This window comes from Phocoena phocoena, chromosome 19 (genome assembly GCF_963924675.1).
Source record: "Phocoena phocoena chromosome 19, mPhoPho1.1, whole genome shotgun sequence".
Lineage (NCBI taxonomy): Eukaryota > Metazoa > Chordata > Mammalia > Artiodactyla > Phocoenidae > Phocoena > Phocoena phocoena.
This window is the reverse complement of record NC_089237.1, coordinates 26,468,232-26,488,529: the sequence shown is the minus strand read 5'-3', so window position 1 is coordinate 26,488,529 and position 20,298 is coordinate 26,468,232. Positions and strand designations below refer to the sequence as shown.

At 38.5% G+C, this 20,298-nt stretch overlaps 1 protein-coding gene across 1 annotated transcript in view; it reads right to left on the bottom strand.

Annotated features, from left to right (window-relative positions):
- Positions 1-20,298, bottom strand: part of ACACA (acetyl-CoA carboxylase alpha) — a 237,910-nt gene that overhangs the window by 59,558 nt on the left and 158,054 nt on the right. Inside the window, exons 42-43 of the mRNA XM_065897277.1 lie at positions 10,363-10,632; positions 2,656-2,753 (exon numbers count right to left, since the gene is read on the bottom strand). Coding sequence (XP_065753349.1) covers positions 2,656-2,753; positions 10,363-10,632 — 368 coding nt within the window. The remainder of the gene's footprint in view (positions 1-2,655; positions 2,754-10,362; positions 10,633-20,298) is intronic.

Genomic DNA, 20,298 nt, shown 5'->3' with positions numbered 1-20,298 from the left:
CTGAGCCTTCTACCTTTAAGAGTATCATTCTTTAAAGTAGTACCAGGGTCTTCCCTGGTGATCCAGTGGTTAAGACTCCACGTTTCCACTGCAAGGGGCATGGGTTCAATCCCTGTTGGGGGAAATAAGATCCCCTCGTGCTGCATGGCATGGCCAAAAAAAAAACAAAGTAGTACCAAATTTTAATGTTACTTATAATAAAAATCTTCGTGTAGTGTAATATAATTAACAAAACATGTTCATGTATATCATTTTTGATCCTCACAACAGTCCAGTGTGATAGGGAATATCATCTCCATTATCATAGATAATGATACCCAGGATTTTTGATTGCTTACTATGTGCTGAGTTCTGTGCTAAGGGCTTTACATATATTGGATAACTTGATCTTCATCATACAGATGAGGAAACTAAAGCTCAGAGAAGAAAACTGACTTGCTTTAACAAAAGCAATATACAAAATCAATAGCTTGCTGAGATACCAGTAATAAAGAGTTGAAAAATATAATGGCGGGGGTGGGGTGGGAATCCCATTCAGAGTAACAAGAAAAATGCAAAACATACAGGAATATTTAAAAACTGGCAAAATCCCACCGTACCTATACTCTAGACCAAAACATCCTGGGATGGATGCCACAGTGAACTGTCAGGTGCACTGAAGGATATTTCAGATTTTTGAGAGAAACACTATGATATGTGATATCTGTTGGATGCCTTGCGAACTACTAGTTTTAAGTAGTTCATGGTTTAACATGAGGTACTGCTACATTCCTTTTGACAATGTCCTATCTTTGCAAAGCTGGGTTTACAGTTTCTGTGGGGAAAAAAAAAAGTTCTACACAAAAATTAGTGCAGAACAAAACGTGAGGGTGGCTATGTCCAAGCTGATTCCAAGGTTTGCAATGTCGTATGGATGCAAATATCCCATTAGTAAGTAATGGTAATTATTTAAGAATAGAATAAAATTTTTTCAGTTATGTGTATTATACAGTTGACCCTTGAACAATGCCAGGGTTGGGGCATCGACCCTCAGCAGTTGAAAATCTGAGTGTAACTTATAGTTGGCCCTCATATATATGGTTCCTCCATATCCATGGATGCACATCTGTAGATTCAACCAACCACAGATGGTATAGTACTGTTGTATTTACTGTTGAAAATGTCCACACAGAAGTGGACCCGCACAGTTCAAACCCACGTTGTTCATGGCATAAATACTTATGAAGCTGTCTGGGTCAGCTTCCTTACTAATCAGAAATATTAGGCATATCTTTTTGCCTAAAGGTGTTATGAAAAAATTACAGAGACAGTAAAGGTGCTGTGAACCAAGAAAGAGTGGGAATTTCTGGCATAATCTATAAAAAGAAAACTATAAAACTTTAAAAAAATACACTTAAATAACTGGAAAAACATACCATGTTTCTTGTTGGGAAGAGTTAATATTATGAAGCTCTCAGATCTTCCTAAATTGATTTATAAACCTAATGCAATCTGAATCAAAATCATTATGGAAAGTTTTGGGGAATTAAAAAAAAAATGAGCCTATCTGTAAAAAGACAAAAATAGCTAATAAAACTTGGGAAAAATTAAGAATGTGAGGAACTCTGGCCCATTAAAGTAGCTAAAATAGTGTGGCGTTAGTCCAAGAATAGAACAAAAAACAGAATATAAAGCCTGGTAATTGAGTCAAGATTATTATAAAAGTGAGGAAAGTATGAATTATTCAATAAATGGTATTGGAGCAACTTATTAACATTCTGGAAAATACTTGCAGATAGATTATAAAAATGTTCAACTTCACTGGGGATCAAAAATACCAGTTAAAATAACAATTGCTGTTTTTATCCTATTTTATTAATTTACAGTAAACAGTGTTGGCAAGGGTGGAGAAAAATTAAAGAGGGGAAACAAGCACTACCATATACTGCTGGTGGGAGTGCAGCTCTTGGGAGGACAATTTGAAATTATCCAAAAAAGTCTTTTAAAAAATGGACATACTTTTTGACCAGTAATTTCACTTTTAGAGTTTAACCCAAAGGGAATAGCCAGAGATATTCTTCAAAGTTTACATAAAAGAATGACCAGCCCAGGGATATAGCAGTAAAAACTGGGATAGTCTGTATGTTCAAATATGATATATTCATTATAATGATTTATATGAAGCCATTAAATATCATATTCTCAAATAATACTGTAAGAGTATATAAAATTTCTCCCTAAATAATATTTAGTAAAAAGAACAAATTACAAAAGCCCTTTTCTATTATGATCCCAATTATGTAGGAAAAAAGGTGTGTATATATATATATATATATATATATATATATATATATGACAGAAAGAATACAATATACATTAATAACTGTGATCTCTTGGTAGGACTGTAGCTGATTTTTACTTTTTCTTCATAATTGTTTATATGTTCCAACTTTTCAAAATGAATAATTATAAATATAGTTTAAAAACCTTAATCAATAATAAGGTCTTTCAGCTAGTAAGTGGTACAGCTGAGATACAAACCTAAGGCTTCGAGATTACTCAACAAGCAATCTTCACTGCTCTTCAAGGTCATGATCAGCAGGACAGTGAGAAAAAAATGATCATATTCTCCTTTCTTTAATCCACAGCCAAATTATTCTGATACATAATACCTACCTGGATTCTCCTTCATCCTCCACGTGTTCACAATGGACAGAGTTGAGAGCACTGACTCTCTTATAATCTTGAGGGGTCAGATATAAATATTTGTATCCCTGTGGGAAACACAAATAGTTTTCAACTCATTATTTGCCATCACCACAGAAGACCCAGCAAGGCATGCATAATGCAGCTTGTTCCAAAGCTGGCTTTAAATCTCCAAATCGTGTCTCAGAGTTACTGTCTCATAGAATACTACCACGGACAGTTCTTTGAAAGACGGAAGTGCCTATTTCTGCAGTCACTGACTGTGTCCTTGAAACAAGATATCTTGTAGCTAGAACTCCAGGTATACTCCACTCATTTCCTTTTCATCAAGGTTAAAGGGTCATTCTCTAATCTTTAGTGACACCTCTATTAAAGATATCAACACAAAATTAAAGAATTATATGAATTACTATTCTTCATTTTCTCAAATCCATAGTACCATCAACATATAGACGGGTCAAGGATAATTGAGAACATCACAAAACTATGATATTCAATCTTAAAATCAGAAGTCTATGCAGTGCTAATGATCAGTAATCACTGAGCTCATACCTTTTGCTTTTCTAAATAAACAAATTCTAATCCCTATGTACATTAAAAACTTATACTAACATTTCATAACTGACTTATTTTTATACATTCATGTACACACTCACATAGAAACTAGTTATTTAATATGTGTGTTCACCTTAAGTGAATCAGTCACTCAGAAAAAAAAAAAAAAAGGAAGCAGAGAAAAACTTTTAAAATACTATGAGAAATTATGTCCACCATTTAACTGAATTTGTCCCACAGGGAGCACAACATGCCAGAGACATGAATTTGAATTTGCCACTGATTTTGCCTGACTTATGACGAGAATGCCCTGTAGCACTGAGTGTCAGTAGTATGTCTGTCAGCACATATTTACTGAGTGCCTATCATGTGCAAGATACTGTTTAAGACACAGAACAAACAAAGGAACAAAACAGGCAAAAATTCCTGGCCTTGTACAACTCATCTTCTAGTAGGCGAGTCAGAAAATACACAAAATAAATAAGTTAAGCATACAGTGTAATGGGAATAATGTTTAAGGAAAAAATAAAATAGAGGAAGGAGACAGGAGAGTTGGCAGAGTTGAACTTTTAGAAGAATAGCCAGGGAAGGCTTTAATGAAAATGTCATTTGAGCCAAGACCTGAAGAGCTGAGGAAATGAGACATGAGGATATTTGGGGGAAAAGCATTCAGGCAGAAGGAGCCACAAGTGTGAAGCTGCTGAGTGTGTCCAGCAGGCTCAAGAAACAGTGAAAAGGCTGGTAGAGCCACAGTGTGGAATCAGGTGGGAGCAGCAAGAGAACAAGAACGGAGTGGTACTGGAAGGCCAATCTAGGGAGGGCCTTGCAGGTAACTGTATGGTTTCTGGCCCTCACTTGAGTGAGCTGGGAAGCCTTTAAAGGGTTTTGTTTTTTTTAAAAAAGATATATATATATATACATATATATATATATATTTTTAATGAATTTATTTATTTTTGGCTGTGTTGGGTCTTCGTTTCTGTGCGAGGGCTTTCTCTAGTTGCGGTGAGCAAGGGCCACTCTTCATCGCGGTGCGCAGGGCTCTCACCGTTGCGGCCTTCTCTTGTTGCGGAGCACAGGCTCCAGACGCGCAGGCTCAGTAGCTGTGGTGCGCGGGCTTAGTTGCTCCGCAGCATGTGGGATTTTCCCAGACCAGGGATCGAACCCGTGTCCCCTGAATTGGCAGGCAGATTCTCAACCACTGCGCCACCAGGGAAGCCCTTTAAAGGGTTTTAATCAGAGGAAAGTTTTGAGTTGTGATCTGATTTACATTTAAGTGGATCATTCCATTTTCTGTTGAGAGTAGACTTTGGGTAGGGGTAGGGGCAAGGCCAGAAGCAGGAATGTCAATTAGGAAACAATGCAATAAATGCAGTAAGAGGTGGCAGGGACTTGGACTACTGTGTAGCAGTGGAAGTGCTCAGAGATGGTTGGATTCTGGATACATTTTGAAGGTCAGGATGCACACATGAGTTATTGACAGAGAGGAAGTGGGATATGAGAAAGAGAGGTCAAGGATAACTCCAAGGTCTTTTACTTAAATGAGGAATAGAGATCATTTACTGAGACAGAGAATATTGTGGGAAGAACAGATTTAAGGAAGAAGATTAGAAGCTACGTTTAGGCAGATGTGCAGGCAGAGATGTTGAGTCTGGATACATGAATCTGAAGTTCAGGGGCAGGATATAAATTTGGAAGTTTATCAGTTTATAGATGGAATTTAAAGCTTTAAGACTGGATCACCAAGGGAAGGTGAATACAGAAAAGAGGAGAGGTCCAGGGACCAAGCCCTAAAACAGCCTTTTGTTTTCCTTCTTACCTCACCTTCCATACAAGCTATCCTGTCACAGCACCAGGTGAGAGGGCACTGGGCCCTGTGGGGTTGAGGCTGGGAAGTCCTAGACTTCTTGGTCCTGCCACAGCCTCTGTGGCACTGACATGTGTCCCCATTCACATTTTTTTTATAATTTAAAAAAAATGAGATAAAATTCACATAACATAAAACTGGCCATTTTAAAGCGTACAGTTCAGTAGTTTTTAGTATATTCAGATGCTGTGTAACCACCACCGCTATCTAATTCCAGGATATTTCCATCACCCCCAAAAGAAATACTGTATTTATTAGAGGTCACCAACAATTCCCATATACTTTTTTTTTTTAACATCTTTATGGGGTATAATTGCTTTACAATGGTGTGTTAGTTTCTGCTTTATAACAAAGTGAATCAGTTATACATATACATATGTTCCCATATGTCTTCCCTCTTGCGTCTCCCTCCCTCCCACTCTCCCTATCCCACCCTTCCAGGCTGTCACAAAGCACCGAGCTAATATCCCTGTGCCATGCGGCTGCTTCCCACTAGCTATCTACCTTACTACGTTTGTAAGCGTGTATATGTCCATGACTCTCTCTCGCCCTGTCAAAGCTCACCCTTCCCCCTCCCCATATCCTCAAGTCCGTTCTCCAGTAGGTCTGCATCTTTATTCCTGTCTTACCCCAGGTTCTTCATGACATTTTTTTTTCTTAAATTCCATATATATGTGTTAGCATACAGTATTTGTCTTTTTCTTTCTGACTTACTTCACTTTGTATGACAGACTCTAGGTCTATCCATCTCATTACAAATAGCTCAATTTCGTTTCTTTTTAAGGCTGAGTAATATTCCATTGTATATATGTGCCACATCTTCTTTATCCATTCATCCGATGATGGGCACTTAGGTTGTTTCCATCTCTGGGCTATTGTAAATAGAGCTGCAATGAACATTTTGGTACATGACTCTTTTTGAATTTTGGTTTTCTCAGGGTATATGCCCAGTAGTGGGATTGCTGGGTCATATGGTAATTCTATTTGTAGTTTTTTAAGGAATCTCCATACTGTTCTCCATAGTGGCTGAACCAATTCACATTCCCACCAGCAGTGCAAGAGTGTTCCCTTTTCTCCACATCCTCTCCAGCATTTATTGTTTCTAGATTTTTTGATGATGGCCATTCTGACTGGTGTGAGATGATATCTCATTGTAGTTTTGATTTGCATTGCTCTAATGATTAATGATGTTGAGCATTCTTTCATGTGTTTGTTGGCATTCTGTATATCTTCTTTGGAGAAATGTCTTAGGTCTTCTGCCCATTTTTGGATTGGGTTGTTTGTTATTGAGCTGCATGAGCTGCTTGTAAATTTTGGAGATTAATCCTTTGTCAGTTGCTTCATTTGCAAATATTTTCTCCCATTCTGAGGGCTGTGTTTTGGTCTTGTTTATGGTTTCCTTTGCTGTGCAAAAGCTTTGAAGTTTCATTAGGTCCCATTTGTTTATTTTTGTTTTTATTTCCATTACTCTAGGAGGTGGGTCAGAAAGGATCTTGCTGTGATTTATGTCATAGAGTGTTCTGCCTATGTTTTCCTCTAAGAGTTTGATAGTTTCTGGCCTTACATTTAGGTCTTTAATCCATTTTGAGCTTATTTTTGTGTATGGTGTTAGGGAGTGATCTAATCTCATACTTTTACATGGACCTGTCCAGTTTTCCCAGCACCATTTATTGAAGAGGCTGTCCTTTCTCCACTGTACATTCCTGCCACCTTTATCAAAGATAAGGTGTCCATATGTGCGTGGGTTTATCTCTGGGCTTTCTATCCTGTTCCACTGATCTATCTTTCTGTTTTTGTGCCAGTACCACACTGTCTTGATTACTGTAGCTTTGTAGTATAGTCTGAAGTCAGGGAGCCTGATTCCTCCAGCTCCTTTTCTCGTTCTCAAGATTGCTTTGGCTATTCGGGGTCTTTTGTGTTTCCATACAAATTGCGAAATTTTTTGTTCTGGTTCTGTGAAAAATGCCAGTGGTAGTTTGATAGGGATTGCATTGAATCTGTAGATTGCTTTGGGTAGTAGAGTCATTTTCACAATGTTGATTCTTCCCATCCAAGAACATGGTATATCTCTCCATCTATTTGTATCATCTTTAATTTCTTTCATCAGTGTCTTATCATTTTCTGCATACAGGTCTTTTGTCTCCTTAGGTAGGTTTATTCCTAGATATTTTATTCTTTTTGTTGCAATGGTAAATGGGAGTGTTTTCTTGATTTCACTTTCAGATTTTTCATCATTAGTATATAGGAATGCCAGAGATTTCTGTACATTAATTTTGTATCCTGCTACTTTACCAAATTCATTGATTAGTTCTAGTAGTTTTCTGGTAGCATTTTTAGGATTCTCTATGTATAGTATCATGTCATCTGCAAACAGTGACAGCTTTACTTCTTCTTTTCCGATTTGGATTCCTTTTATTTCCTTTTCTTCTCTGATTGCTGTGGCTAAAACTTCCAAAACTATGTTGAATAAGAGTGGTGAGAGTGGGCAACCTTGTCTTGTTCCTGATCTTAGTGGAAATGCTTTCAGTTTTTCACCATTGAGGATGATGTTTGCTGTGGGCTTGTCATATATGGCCTTTATTATGTTGAGGAAAGTTCCCTCTATGCCTACTTTCTGTAGGGTTTTTATCATAAATGGGTGTTGAATTTTGTCGAAAGCTTTCTCTGCATCTATTGAGATGATCATATGGTTTTTCTCCTTCAATTTGTTAATATGGTTTATCACATTGATAGATTTGCGTATATTGAAGAATCCTTGCATTCCTGGAATAAATCCCACTTGATCATGGTGTATGATCCTTTTAATGTGCTGTTGGATTCTGTTTGCTAGTATTTTGTTGAGGATTTTTGCATCTATGTTCATCAGTGATATTGGCCTGTAGCTTTCTTTCTTTGTGACATCCTTGTCTGGTTTTGGTATCAAGGTGATGGTGGCCTTGTAGAAGGAATTTGGGAGTGTTCCTCCCTCTGCTATATTTTGGAAGAGTTTGAGAAGGATTCCCATATACTTTTAAAATGAATTTTACTGAAGCATAATTTATGTGCAATAAAATCCATCAGTTTTAAGTGTTGTAGTTTGATGAGTTCTGACAAATGTATACACTTGTGTGTAATCGCCACCATAATCAAAATATAGAACATTTCCATTATCCCCTGACACTCTTACATTTAAAGATGTAAAAGGCAGCAAAGGAAACTGAGAAAGAGTGGCTGGGGCGGGGGGTAAAAAGGAGACTGTAGGTTCCTGGAAACCAAGAGGAGAAAGTATTTCAAGGATGAAGGAGTAACCAACCACATGGAATACTGCTGAAACGTCAAATAGGTGAGATTCAGATTTTAACAATATGGAATCAATGGCGACCTTGACAAAAGCAGCTCTGATGGCATGGTGAGGGTGCAAGGGGAACTGATATGGGTTCCAGAGGGGATGGGAGGGAGAAGAGTATCTGAAAACAGCAAGAAGAGAAACTCTTTTAAGAAGTCTTGCTGTAAAGGGAAGGAAAAAATGGGGTAGGGTTAGTGACTGGAGGGGTAAGTGTCTGTGTGCTAAAAAAGGAGTATATTTAATAGAGAGGGAAAAAGTGATGATGTAAGAAAGAAGGGGGAGAAGTTTTGATCTACATCCTTAAGTTGGCAATAAGGAAAAGGGTCAAGCATAGCGGGATTGGCCTTAGATAGAAGCAGGGACCGTTCATCAAAGTACAGGAGAGAAGGCGGAGAATAAGAGCACAGATGCAGATATACAGGAGCACGTGGAGGCTCTCTTCTAACTGCTTCCATTTTCTCAGTGAATTGGGAAGCAACATCATCAGCTAAGAGTGAGGATGAAGGAAGAGGGTGTTGGAGGTTTGAGGAGAGAGATGTCAAACTGTCAATCAGGAGGTTGGTAAGCTTGAATTTAAAGTAAGACCAGTCAACAGCACTGTGTATTTTTCTCCATCAGTGTTCAGCTATGCAGGTGAGGGAAAAGGAGTAGATGGAGAGAGCTGGATTTAAACAAGGTTTCTGTACAGACACCGAGTAAGCGGAATGAAGAGAAAAAGCAAAGAAATTGAAGGCATGGGAAAGGTAGTGATTACGATCATTAGCCTATGGTAGACTTTGGATTTAAGGCTGGATAGGAATAAAATGAGTATGTAAGGAGGGAGTGAAGAGTAGAAGATAGGTGGCAGGATCAATAGTTGTAGGTCTTGGTGAGTGCAAAGGATTATTGGACTTGGGGTACTAAAGAGAGTGAGCTGGAAAGATAGGACGGAGAAATGGCAAAGGAAGGGATGCTTGAAGTTGACATTATGGGGAATGAGAGGCTGATCTGGGATGTAGGATAGGACCACTGGGGGAGAGGAAGTCAAGGATCCAAGAGGCTAGATAATGGGATGAATCATCTATGTATATATAGTAATCGTCAAGAATGATAACAGGACTAGTAGTACTGGAGAGAGTGACAATGTGCCAGCAACTAAAAGATGCAAAGAAGAGGGAGTGGCCAAAGGGTAGGGAACACGATAATAAGGAGCAGTGATGGTGTGGCACAGTCTGATGACATGAGATTCAAAGACAGGGGTTTTCAGAGAGAAGGGAGGGAAGAGGGTCTGGAAGTAGCAGTGAGGCAGTAGCGAGAAGCTATTTTCCTCCAGGCTCAGTGGTACAAGGGAAAGAGAAACCAGTCACCATTTAAGAGGGCTACAGGGGAAGAAGAGTCTTCAGAGGACAGGCAGGTTTCAAGTAGAGCAAGATTAGAGAACAATCAGAGAAGAAGCTGAGGATATGAGAGATTCTGCTGATGACTGACCATAAGTCTTGGAAGCCAAAGTAGAATAATTTAAAGGTATATATTTTGGGCTTCCCTGGTGGCGCAGTGGTTAAGAATCCACCTGTCAACGCAGGGGACATGGGTTCGAGCCCTGGTCCGGGAAGATCCCTCATGCCACGGAGCAACTAAGCCCGCGAGTCACAACTACTGAGCCCACGCGCCACAACTACAGAAGCCCATGTGCCTAGAACCTGTGCTCTGCAACAAGAGAAGCCACCACAATGAGAAGCCCATGCAGCACAATGAAGAGTAGCCCTTGCTCGCCACAACCAGAGAAAGCCCGCGCGCAGCAACAAACACCCAATGCAGCCAAAAATAAATAAATAAATAAATTTATATATAAAAAAAAAAACTACTACCTCTCTCTACACACGTACACACACACACACGCGCGCGCACCCCCATATGGTAACTTGAAGTATTATCTTTTCTTAGTCTGTACCTTGTAAGGATCCTCAGGATCTACCCAGGCTACGTGAAACATATGACGAATTTCCTCTGCCAGTCCAATTCTTGCTCCACTGTTGGCTGCTACATAGATGCGTGGGATGCCCTCTGCCCTGGCAAGCTCAGAAGCTCTGAGAAACAGCAAATCCTCCTGGGGTCCAAAGGACCCAATTCGGTATGTGATATCATTGCCAATAACAATGATATCTCGGCCTTCTGGATATTCTGGACTTTTAAGGGTCATTTTCCAAGCTACCATGCCAATCTGCAAAGGCATAAACAAACAAACAAATAAATACAAGCTTCTTACATGCAGAATTATTTTTCAGTTTACTTGAAGATATCAGACTGCACGTAGACACAACCTTCAGGTAAAGATATGCATTGCTAAAGAGCCCAGCTCCCTGCGGGAAACTAGAACAAATATTCTAGCATACTTCTCCAAGATTATGTTGAGAATAGCTGGTTTACTGTATATGTATTTCACAGTTGTCTCAATTTCTTCTTTGGGTCTGTTCGAAGAAGATGGAAAAACCAAAGTCTAAATGCACTCAGGCTATGTGTGGAAGAATACTGGGGCACTGGGAATTAAATCCGGGATGCCCTACCTTACTACCCTGTCTACTAAGATATTGTTTGTGAGATTCTTTCCAAGAAATCTTTAACACACAGGAGAACAGAAAGAGGACTACCTCTCATGGACTATACAACTTTTACAACCCTGGGTCCTTTTATTGTCCTCTAATATTTGACAGAAATAATAGCAACATTCTTTACAGGCTTGCTTCAGGTATCTTCCATTTCTGCAAGAATTTGCTGTAGCTCAACACTGCATCCTTGTGACCATCTCTTGCTGATTTCTCCCAACACTAGAAAACCAAAGGATGCAAGTAACCAACCTCATGCTGCACTATGATATATATAAATCTCTGCGCACTGTTCGGTAGCATCTGGCCAGCCACACAAATAAATGATACTGACTTAATAGGCAGGGGTGACATGTCTCTTCCCAAACCCTCACAGCCCTCTCCTCTTTTAATCCCCTTCTATATGAGAACTAGTCATTCCTTCTACTTGTTTGTTCGCTAGTGCCCTTTCTTTTCTACTCACTCATTCCCCAGTTAACGGCTGCAGTTTTTCATGTCTGCCTGTCTGCTTCCCTATATCTAGATAAGTAATGCTTTCCATTCTTTTTTTTTTCCTGTTTCTTTCTGTCTCCCCCGCTTCCCACCACCACCACTCGCCCCCAAACACAAAGCCTACCAGACGAGCATTCCTGGTCCTGCCTAATGGAGCCCAGCCACATCTGCAGCCTTGGTCCCTCATCCCTGGGCTGCTGCATATCACCTCATTGCGGAGCCAGCCATCAAGAAGGGCCATGAACAGATGTAAATAGCAGCATCCCTGGAAAGCCACATGCATCACCCAGACTCAACCGGGCCAGTGATCATAAGCTCTGAGTACACATTTCTCAATCCAATTGCACATCCACTGTAATCAGGCTGGTTGAAGCTTTCCACACAGCTATTTGTGATTCTCAGCATTAAGAAATATATATATATGAAACACCTACAGATAAATATAAGCTATTTAATATATACCACTGGCCAAATACAAATCAAAATTGATATAATACATAGAAAAAAAATCCAATCACCTTCTGAGGTAAGGCAGTATTACTCTATCTGCTCATTAAAGACAGAGAAAAGGAAGAAGAAACAGATCATCCAAAAAGCAGCACAGAGAAACTCCAAATATCAGGATAATTTTGGTCATAGTGTTTAAGAAGCTGATCAATATGATGCCCACGTGGGGGAAAATATTTTAACTGCCTTCTCACGTGGCCCTCTAATCCAACATCTCTTTTGTTTTTCAGGAAGGAAAAGCTATTTCCTCTAAATGCATTTGTAGTTAGGAAGATTGGGCTCTACACCAAATTTTATGACATATTAACTTTAGCCACCTAGGCCAGAGTTGCTTAGATACAAGCCCAGAAGAATCTACTTCAGCATTTGCATGCGAATGCAAACACTGTGTCTATGTGGCACTGGACAAGCAAATAACACTCTTATCTTTTGCTATTACCTGGGGACTCTGTGTCACTTGGGCAGCCAGTTCAGCAATTGGCCAGGTCATTATGCTTGTAATATTGACTTCTAATTATTAGTAGTACTTTTTAAAAAATTAATTAATGAATTTATTTTTGTCTGCGATCGGTCTTCGTTGCTGTGCGCAGGCTTTTTCTAGTTGCAGCGAGCCGGGGCTACTCTTGCGGTAAGCGGGCTTCTCATTGCGGTGGCTTCTCTTGTTGAGGAGCACGGGCTCTAGGCACATGGGCTTCAGTAGTTGTGGCTCGTGGGCTCAGTAGTTGTGGTTCGCGGGCTCTAGAGCGCAGGCTCAGTACTTGTGGTGCACGGGCTTAGTTGCTCTGTGGCAACTAAGTTGCCTCTCATTCCTCAGTGAGATTAAGTTTTGAATAAGCACAATGGATAAATCTCTAAGGAAGAATCTGTTGCTCAATTTATATTAAAAATTAGATTTTACTGCTAATCAAATGACGGGATACATAATGGTGAACGTGGGCTTGGGAGTCAAACAAACTTGGATCCACATCTAAGTCCTACCACTTATTAACTGTGTGACCTTGGGAAATTCACTTAACTTTATCGAGCTTCAATGTCCCCACATACAAAATTAAGAAAATATTACCTATGGGATTGATGAAAAACTATTAGAAGCAGTAATCTATTATATTAACTCTAACATACAAAGTTTGCCTTTGTCTCTCCTCTCAACCTATCCAAATCTCACCCGTTCCATTAAGGTTCATTCAAATTCCATTTCCTCAGAGAAGCTTACCCTAGTCTAAAGTGACTCCTTTCTTCTGATCACCTACTAAGACCTTCATATAGAGAATTCATTTGATAATTAATCACATATGGCCTAGGACAGCTTTTAGCTTGCCAGCTTGAACCATCATATCATCTATTCCAGTGCATAGCAGGACTCCTACACATTTCTACACATAATATGGGAGTAATAAATACTTGCTGGTTCCACAGTCATTTCATTTTTTAAATGATACGTGGAAAAGCTTAGAACATCGTGCATGACTTATCTCTAGGGATCACAGAATAACAGTACTAAATATCATTACAATATTTTATTTTTTAAAAATAATAAGAATAATAGCTACCATTAATTGCACACTTATAACATGCTGTACTATACTATAAATGTTAATAAATACTGATAATAGTTAGGAGGTTAAGCTGGAAAATCTGCCTGTCTTGGTTCAAATTTCAGCTTTATATGAGCTGTATAGCCTTGGACAAGTCACTTAACCTTAACCTTAACCTCAATTTTTCCAATTATACAATGGGGATAACAATATCTTTCTGGAGGGATTGTTGAGAGGAACACCACATTAAATTAGTACAGAGCCTGGCATATAAAAGTCCTCAAATAGTAGCTATTATTATTATTAATTTTAAAAACAGTTGTTATTATTGCCATGAGAAAATCAGGCACAGAGGACTTAAGTAACTTGTCCTATACCGAGTGTGAATGATTTATTCTTTAAAGTATGATTCACATAATTTCATTTACTAGAGAAATTAAGGAAGTATGTTCCAGACTACTGCCACTGCACTTAGCTGAAACGATATGGAAACATGAACATCAATTATAACACAAACATAAATGTCGTTGACACCTAAAGGCAATGTGGTACCCTGGATTGGATCCTGGAGCAGAAAAAGGTCATTAGTAGAAATATTGGTGAAATCCAAAACAAAGTCTGTATTTTATTTAACAGTATGGTATTGTACCAATGTTAATTTCTTAGTTTTTATAATTATAGCATGGTTATATAACGGAATAATGTTAGGGGAAGCTGGGTGAAGGTTAAATGGAGGTTAAATGGGAACTCTGTATGATTTTTGTAACTCTTCTGTAAATCTAACATTATTTTAAGATAAAAAGCTGACAAAATAAATGTCATGATAAAAACTTTTTTAGAAGGAATATATTGACTAGTGAGGTCATTGTCAGTGTTCTGTTCAGCCTTATAAAATGGTGGCTATGAAGACTATGAACAGTATTTTAAAATACCCATGATGTAATGCTAAATTTAAAGAAGCAGGATAACAAAATTGCATGCATACCATAGTAACTCTGAGAGGCAAAACAGTGTGGTAGTCAAGGGCACAGACTCAGAAACTATTTTCTACAAATCTGAATCTAATGTAATCTGACTCTGACAGAATAGAGGTTCAGTCAGTTTTCTAGCCACACAACCTTAGGTAAGTTAGTAACCTCTATATGCCTGAGTTTCCTCATCAGTAAAATGGGGTAATAATAACCTATTGTATTAAGCCTGCTGTGAAGACTAAATACATGTTAAATCTTATAGTAAGTGTTACAACACACGCATACATGCATACACACACTATCTCTATCTAAAAGCTTGTTGGGGGCTGGGGGGAAGGGAAATAAAGAAACATAGCAAAATGGGATGATAATTATTTAGGATGATGGGACTGTGAATTTTTTCCCCATTTTCCAAATTTCTTTAATGTGTTTATGCCTTCATAACTTAAAAATTTTATAAATTAAAAAGGGAGGGCTTCCCTGGTGGCGCAGTGGTTGAGAGTCTGCCTGCCGATACAGGGGACACGGGTTCGTGCCCCGGTCTGGGAAGATCCCACATGCCGCGGAGCAGCTGGGCCCGTGAGCCATGGCCGCTGAGCCTGCGCGTCTGGAGCCTGTGCTCCGCAACGGGAGAGGTCACAACAGTGAGAGGCCCATGTACCACCAAAAAAAAAAAAAAAAAAGGGAGAAAAAACTACCAAATACTTCTTCACTGGGTAACAGGTACATGGGAGCTTATATTATTATCTCTAGTGCACATTTGAACATTTTCACAGTGAAAAAAAAAATTTTAAGGAGAAAAAAAAATCTCACCAACCCAACGTATTTCTCATGTTTTAGAGGAACTGACTCTAAGTTTTAGTTATATTACAACAGATCACATTTATATAAAATTTAAAGAGAGGAATAAACATATGAAAACTTAAAATCAAGACTCACCTTAAAGGGAGAAGAGTATCAAGAACTGTCTTAGTCTGTTGGGGCTATCATTTCCTTTTTTAAAAAGAAATGCTCTGCAATGATGTGGTATAATGTAAACATATGTATATATAGGTTTATACAATATTAATATCTCTACCTTAGAAGTACTGCCTCAGTGTTTTTCTGGTCTGATAGTTAAATACATATTTATACTTTTAAAGTCAATATTTGTACAATAGACAAGAACAGTGCCTATCAGCTAAATACATATTTAGGACTGTACCACATGTACTCCAAACATGTACTAAAATCAAAAGCTTATATTTATACAGAGCCTTTCATCTTGAAGGGGGCTAAAGAGCTTTACAAACATGTACATAAAAGGACATTTGCACTGATAGGCAGGCAAGATATCAATTCACCGGCTCCCCTATTTCTTCCAGCAGTCTGGGGTAGGAACACATGGTGTCAACAGATGCAGGTCTGTAACAGCTGCAAAGACATGTAACACAATAATCCACTATACCCAGTCACTGAAAGAGGGCTTGCAACTTGAGAACAGCAACTGCTCTCCTCCAGTGCAGAAGCACCACGGCCATTGCCAGCTTTGTGTTTTTAAATTATTCTCTACCAAACTCAACTAATCACCTGACAAAATTGAATTTGATACTGGAAATGGTTTCTGAATGCAAAGTACTTTGTCTGATGATGAAAACTAGTTTAAAAAACGCTTTCCTCTGCCCTTGTTAGATTTAGAAAAAAAAAAAGGGGGTCACAACATTCAGGAGAAATGGTTCAAAATATTCTATCTAAGAATAGCTTTGTCTCAGAGGATTGGGTCATTACTTCAGAAGACAGTCATATTTTCCTCCCATTTAATTAGGACACCGTAAGTTTTTCAGTCAAATTACTTTATACGGATGGGGTCTATCTATATTATACACACAATGGAGGTTTTATATTGAAAATTCTGCAATCACTATATAAAAGCATACACAAGTGTGACAATGTGATTAGGAATATGACATTCACTGATTTCACCTAAGCCAAGCTGCCCTGTATGTTAACTTAAAAATAACAACCGAAGGAAATTCCATCACTGAATCCTCTTGTTTCAGGTTCTCTCTCCCTCCAACGTTTCTATGCAATAAAACCTAGTGAAAATGGCACTCCAGGACTAAGGGCTAAGGACGACTAAAGGGCTAAGGAAGCAACAAAGTGAGAACATGTAGCCTGAAAGGGGCTTGTCGGAGTGGCTGGGTTTATGGTCTAACGAGTGTCAGACTCAGGCTTTTGGTCCCTGGCAGTGCCACTGACTTCTTCCCTGACCACTGTCTTGCCGAGAGAGGCATGGACTAACCAACTGGTTCTAGGGACTTACCGCCAATTATAGTTTCATTAATATAGCCATAAATCAGTTTTCAAAATATCTAATCTCAGATTATTTTTGATAACAGAGCATTCCAATTAGCAGGCTTCTTAGGTGTAGGATTATCCACCTAAACTAATTACCTTAAAGTGAGAAAGGGAAGAGGTTCAAAAGAGTTACCGTGAATAAGTTAAGGATCAGCAGAAATAAACATTTGTTCTCCTTATACAAGTTCTAAGGAAGAAGATATTTCTTTGGCCACAGTCTGATCCTGGAATAAACACGCGCAAGCAAGGGAGGAGGGGATGGGGCGGAGAAGGCAAGCAGAAGAGAACAGTCTTATTTAACTGTTTTTATGTGGGTAAAATGATTTGTGCTACAGTATTTCCATAAGAAGTGGGACCATTATTTTCCTGTAGAAACACATTTGGTTTGAAAAGTATCACTGGACAGGACGTGAAAATCAAACCGAATGAATTATTCACAACCTCCGATCAGAGGTGATCATTATTTCTGATGCTCCAAACAGTGATTAGGATTCTGCCCTGAGATGTCATTTTCTCGCTGAGTAACACCAGTGATACAGAAAGGCATTATCTATCTATTCATATGTGTATTTTTTCTCCTGGGAGGACCTCGGTTTAATGTTACTATAACAGATAATAAAAACATGATAATATTAACATTTATTCTGATGACGCCCATAAATGCCATTAGTCTGACACAAAGTGTCAACACTAATCATGACCCAAAATTAACACCAAAATTGACATCAGCATTAATTGTACTATCAGTGTGAATAGAAGGTACAAGTGTACATATGCACATGTACACACCTGCACTTTCCAAAGCTGCTGCTACCACAAAGTAAAACAACAATATTTAAGCTCAATAAAGAAATCTGAAGGGAAAGCTAAGGGGCAAAACAGGACAGGAATTTGTTTTCAAGGATGTAAGAAGCATTCAAGTCTAGCTATGCCGTGGGAAGTAGAAAGGGAGTATCTTTGCCACAGCTGCCTTTCTTATATCTCCACACTTTGAGTTCATCGGTAATAATATCTTTCTACATGGACCTAAACACAGGTTAGACTGTGGTTGAGATGTTGAAGCTTTATTTATTTTCCATGCTGAAAGTCTAAAAGTTGAGTGTTTCTGGCAAAGCCTCCAGTAGCTATTGTGCTACTACTGCTAGTGCTGGGAAGATGACTATCCGACAAGGCTCTGGGGCAGAAATATAAAGAATCCTAGAACTTTAGAGCCGAAACAGACCCAGGCAGCATCTGCATCATGAAGATGAAAAAACTAAGATCCAGAGAGAAGGAATATGAACTTGAGTTCCTTTTCAGACAGATAACAAAATGCTACCTTTCCCCCTTCCTTTTGTATGTTGGATGGAATACTTCACTTTTAATTAGATACTATCAAAAAATAATTACAATTTTAACTTATATTAGAACCTCGTGGGGAAAAAAATGCATCATGAAATATTAGAAAATACTGTATAGGTCTTAAAAGGTGTATTTTTAAACCATAAGGCAATGCAATATTTGACTTAATTTGTGCCATTCAGAAAAAACATGCTGAAAAAATGTCAACGCCTTCCATGTTGTATTATCTTCTGGATATCATGTTCCGTTGCCTAGTGTCGTGTGAGCACATAAAGGAGCTGAAAACAATTTTCTTAACAGCTGAAAAAGTCTTTTTTTCATGCTTGGATAATTCAAAAATGGCTGAACAAACTTACCTCAACCCTTCTAAAAAGCGATAAAAGGATAAGAAAAATATCATTTTTAGAGCAAAAAATTTTCTTCCCAGAGGTAATTCTTTGAAAATGTTACCAAAGATTAGAAATAATAATTTTAAACAGGGGAATTGTTTCTTCCTGTACTATTTATATGCTTGAAACCACAGTAATTTTACACATGTACACACAATGCTTTAATAAACATACCAATTTTTAAAAACACATGCAATGGAGCACATACAAGCCAGTGGTATTTGAGAAATGGGGTGCCGGAGTGACTGGTTGATAGGGAAATTAACCAAGCTGGCCTACCACAGTTCAGAAAGCCTCCCCCATTAATCATGTAAACGAATGTTGAACTCTGATGCTCCACGCTACACTTCATCCTCTGGTGTCATCTGTTGCTGTCCTGATGTTCATTATTGCCTCTGGTTGGAGCTGTAAAATTTCTTGACATAGGGTACTATATCACACCCTTTTTCTGCAAAATCTTAAAAATTAAGATGTATGAAAATGCTGGCAAGTTCATCCTTTTGTTCAAAGGCTAACTTTAAGGACTTACTTTTGAAAGGCACTGAGGAGCCCTCCGCAAGTGCTGCTTTGGTTGGCCAAGGGATGCATTAGGATTTTCAAGGTCAGTCAAGCTCATTGGGCCTTGGTTTGCTACTAACGAAATAAGTCAAAATCAACTAATCGACCCGATGAGAACTCTCCAGCTCCAATAACAGACATTAAGAAGGAATTTGAAGAAAAATATATACATCCCAGAAGAACAGTGTTAGGAATTCATTAGAAGTAATTCCACGGCAGCAAGACCTAGCTTTCAAAAGTAGCCTCAATATTTTTCTAATGAGGGACTCAACTTTGGTTCTGAAGATCATTTCAGACAAAGACTTGTAGCCAAACACACTCACTAAGAATGAGGCTAAAAGAAGAAAAGTGCACAATAATTTTAAATAAAACTATCTTACCATGTATTCCGTAATATGTCTTTTTCCGTACTTGAAATTCCTATCTTGCTAGGCTAAAAAGATTCAAAATTGGTTTTTTAAAGTCCTTGATGAAAAATAAGGTAAGTGCAAATCATGAATGTTTATATATAATCAGTGGAATGTGATACTTTTCTGCCGAGGATCTCAAAGCACTTAGAAACACTCTCCCATCTTCAGGGGCAGATTGGTGGCAAGGACCATTAGTCTCTTTTTATAACTTGAACAGTCAGTGCACAGACCATGATCCTGTTTTTCAGATCTGCTTTTCTTGGGTCTATTTCAGAGCTCACCTTCAGCATGCTACAATACAAATATGCCTCTTTTCCAACACACATCTAAAAGACTGATATGGACTCAATTTCCACACCCAGCATGAAAAGGTAAACTGATTTCAAAAGAATGAAACAAAAGCACAGTAAAATACATCTAAATTAGCTTCCCATTCATGGAGCTATTCTGAGGTTAAATCGAGTAAAACAATAGGCAAAAGCCTAATGTTAAACTAGAAAAATATTTGGGTTTTGTTCGCATTAGAAATGGTCAACCCTTTCCTTACTCAACTCAAGCCCACAAACGCTCTCTCCAGTCAGTTTCAAAGCATCATGGATGGCACTAGAATTTAAGTCCAGGATAGCCCAAGGAATTCCTTTGAGAGTATGGAAAATGTCAACCAAGTGAATTAAGACAGAGGGTTATGGTGGTTTTTCTAAAATAAGAGGTCCTTTGGGTTAAGAGGTCCAGCCTGAGAACTGT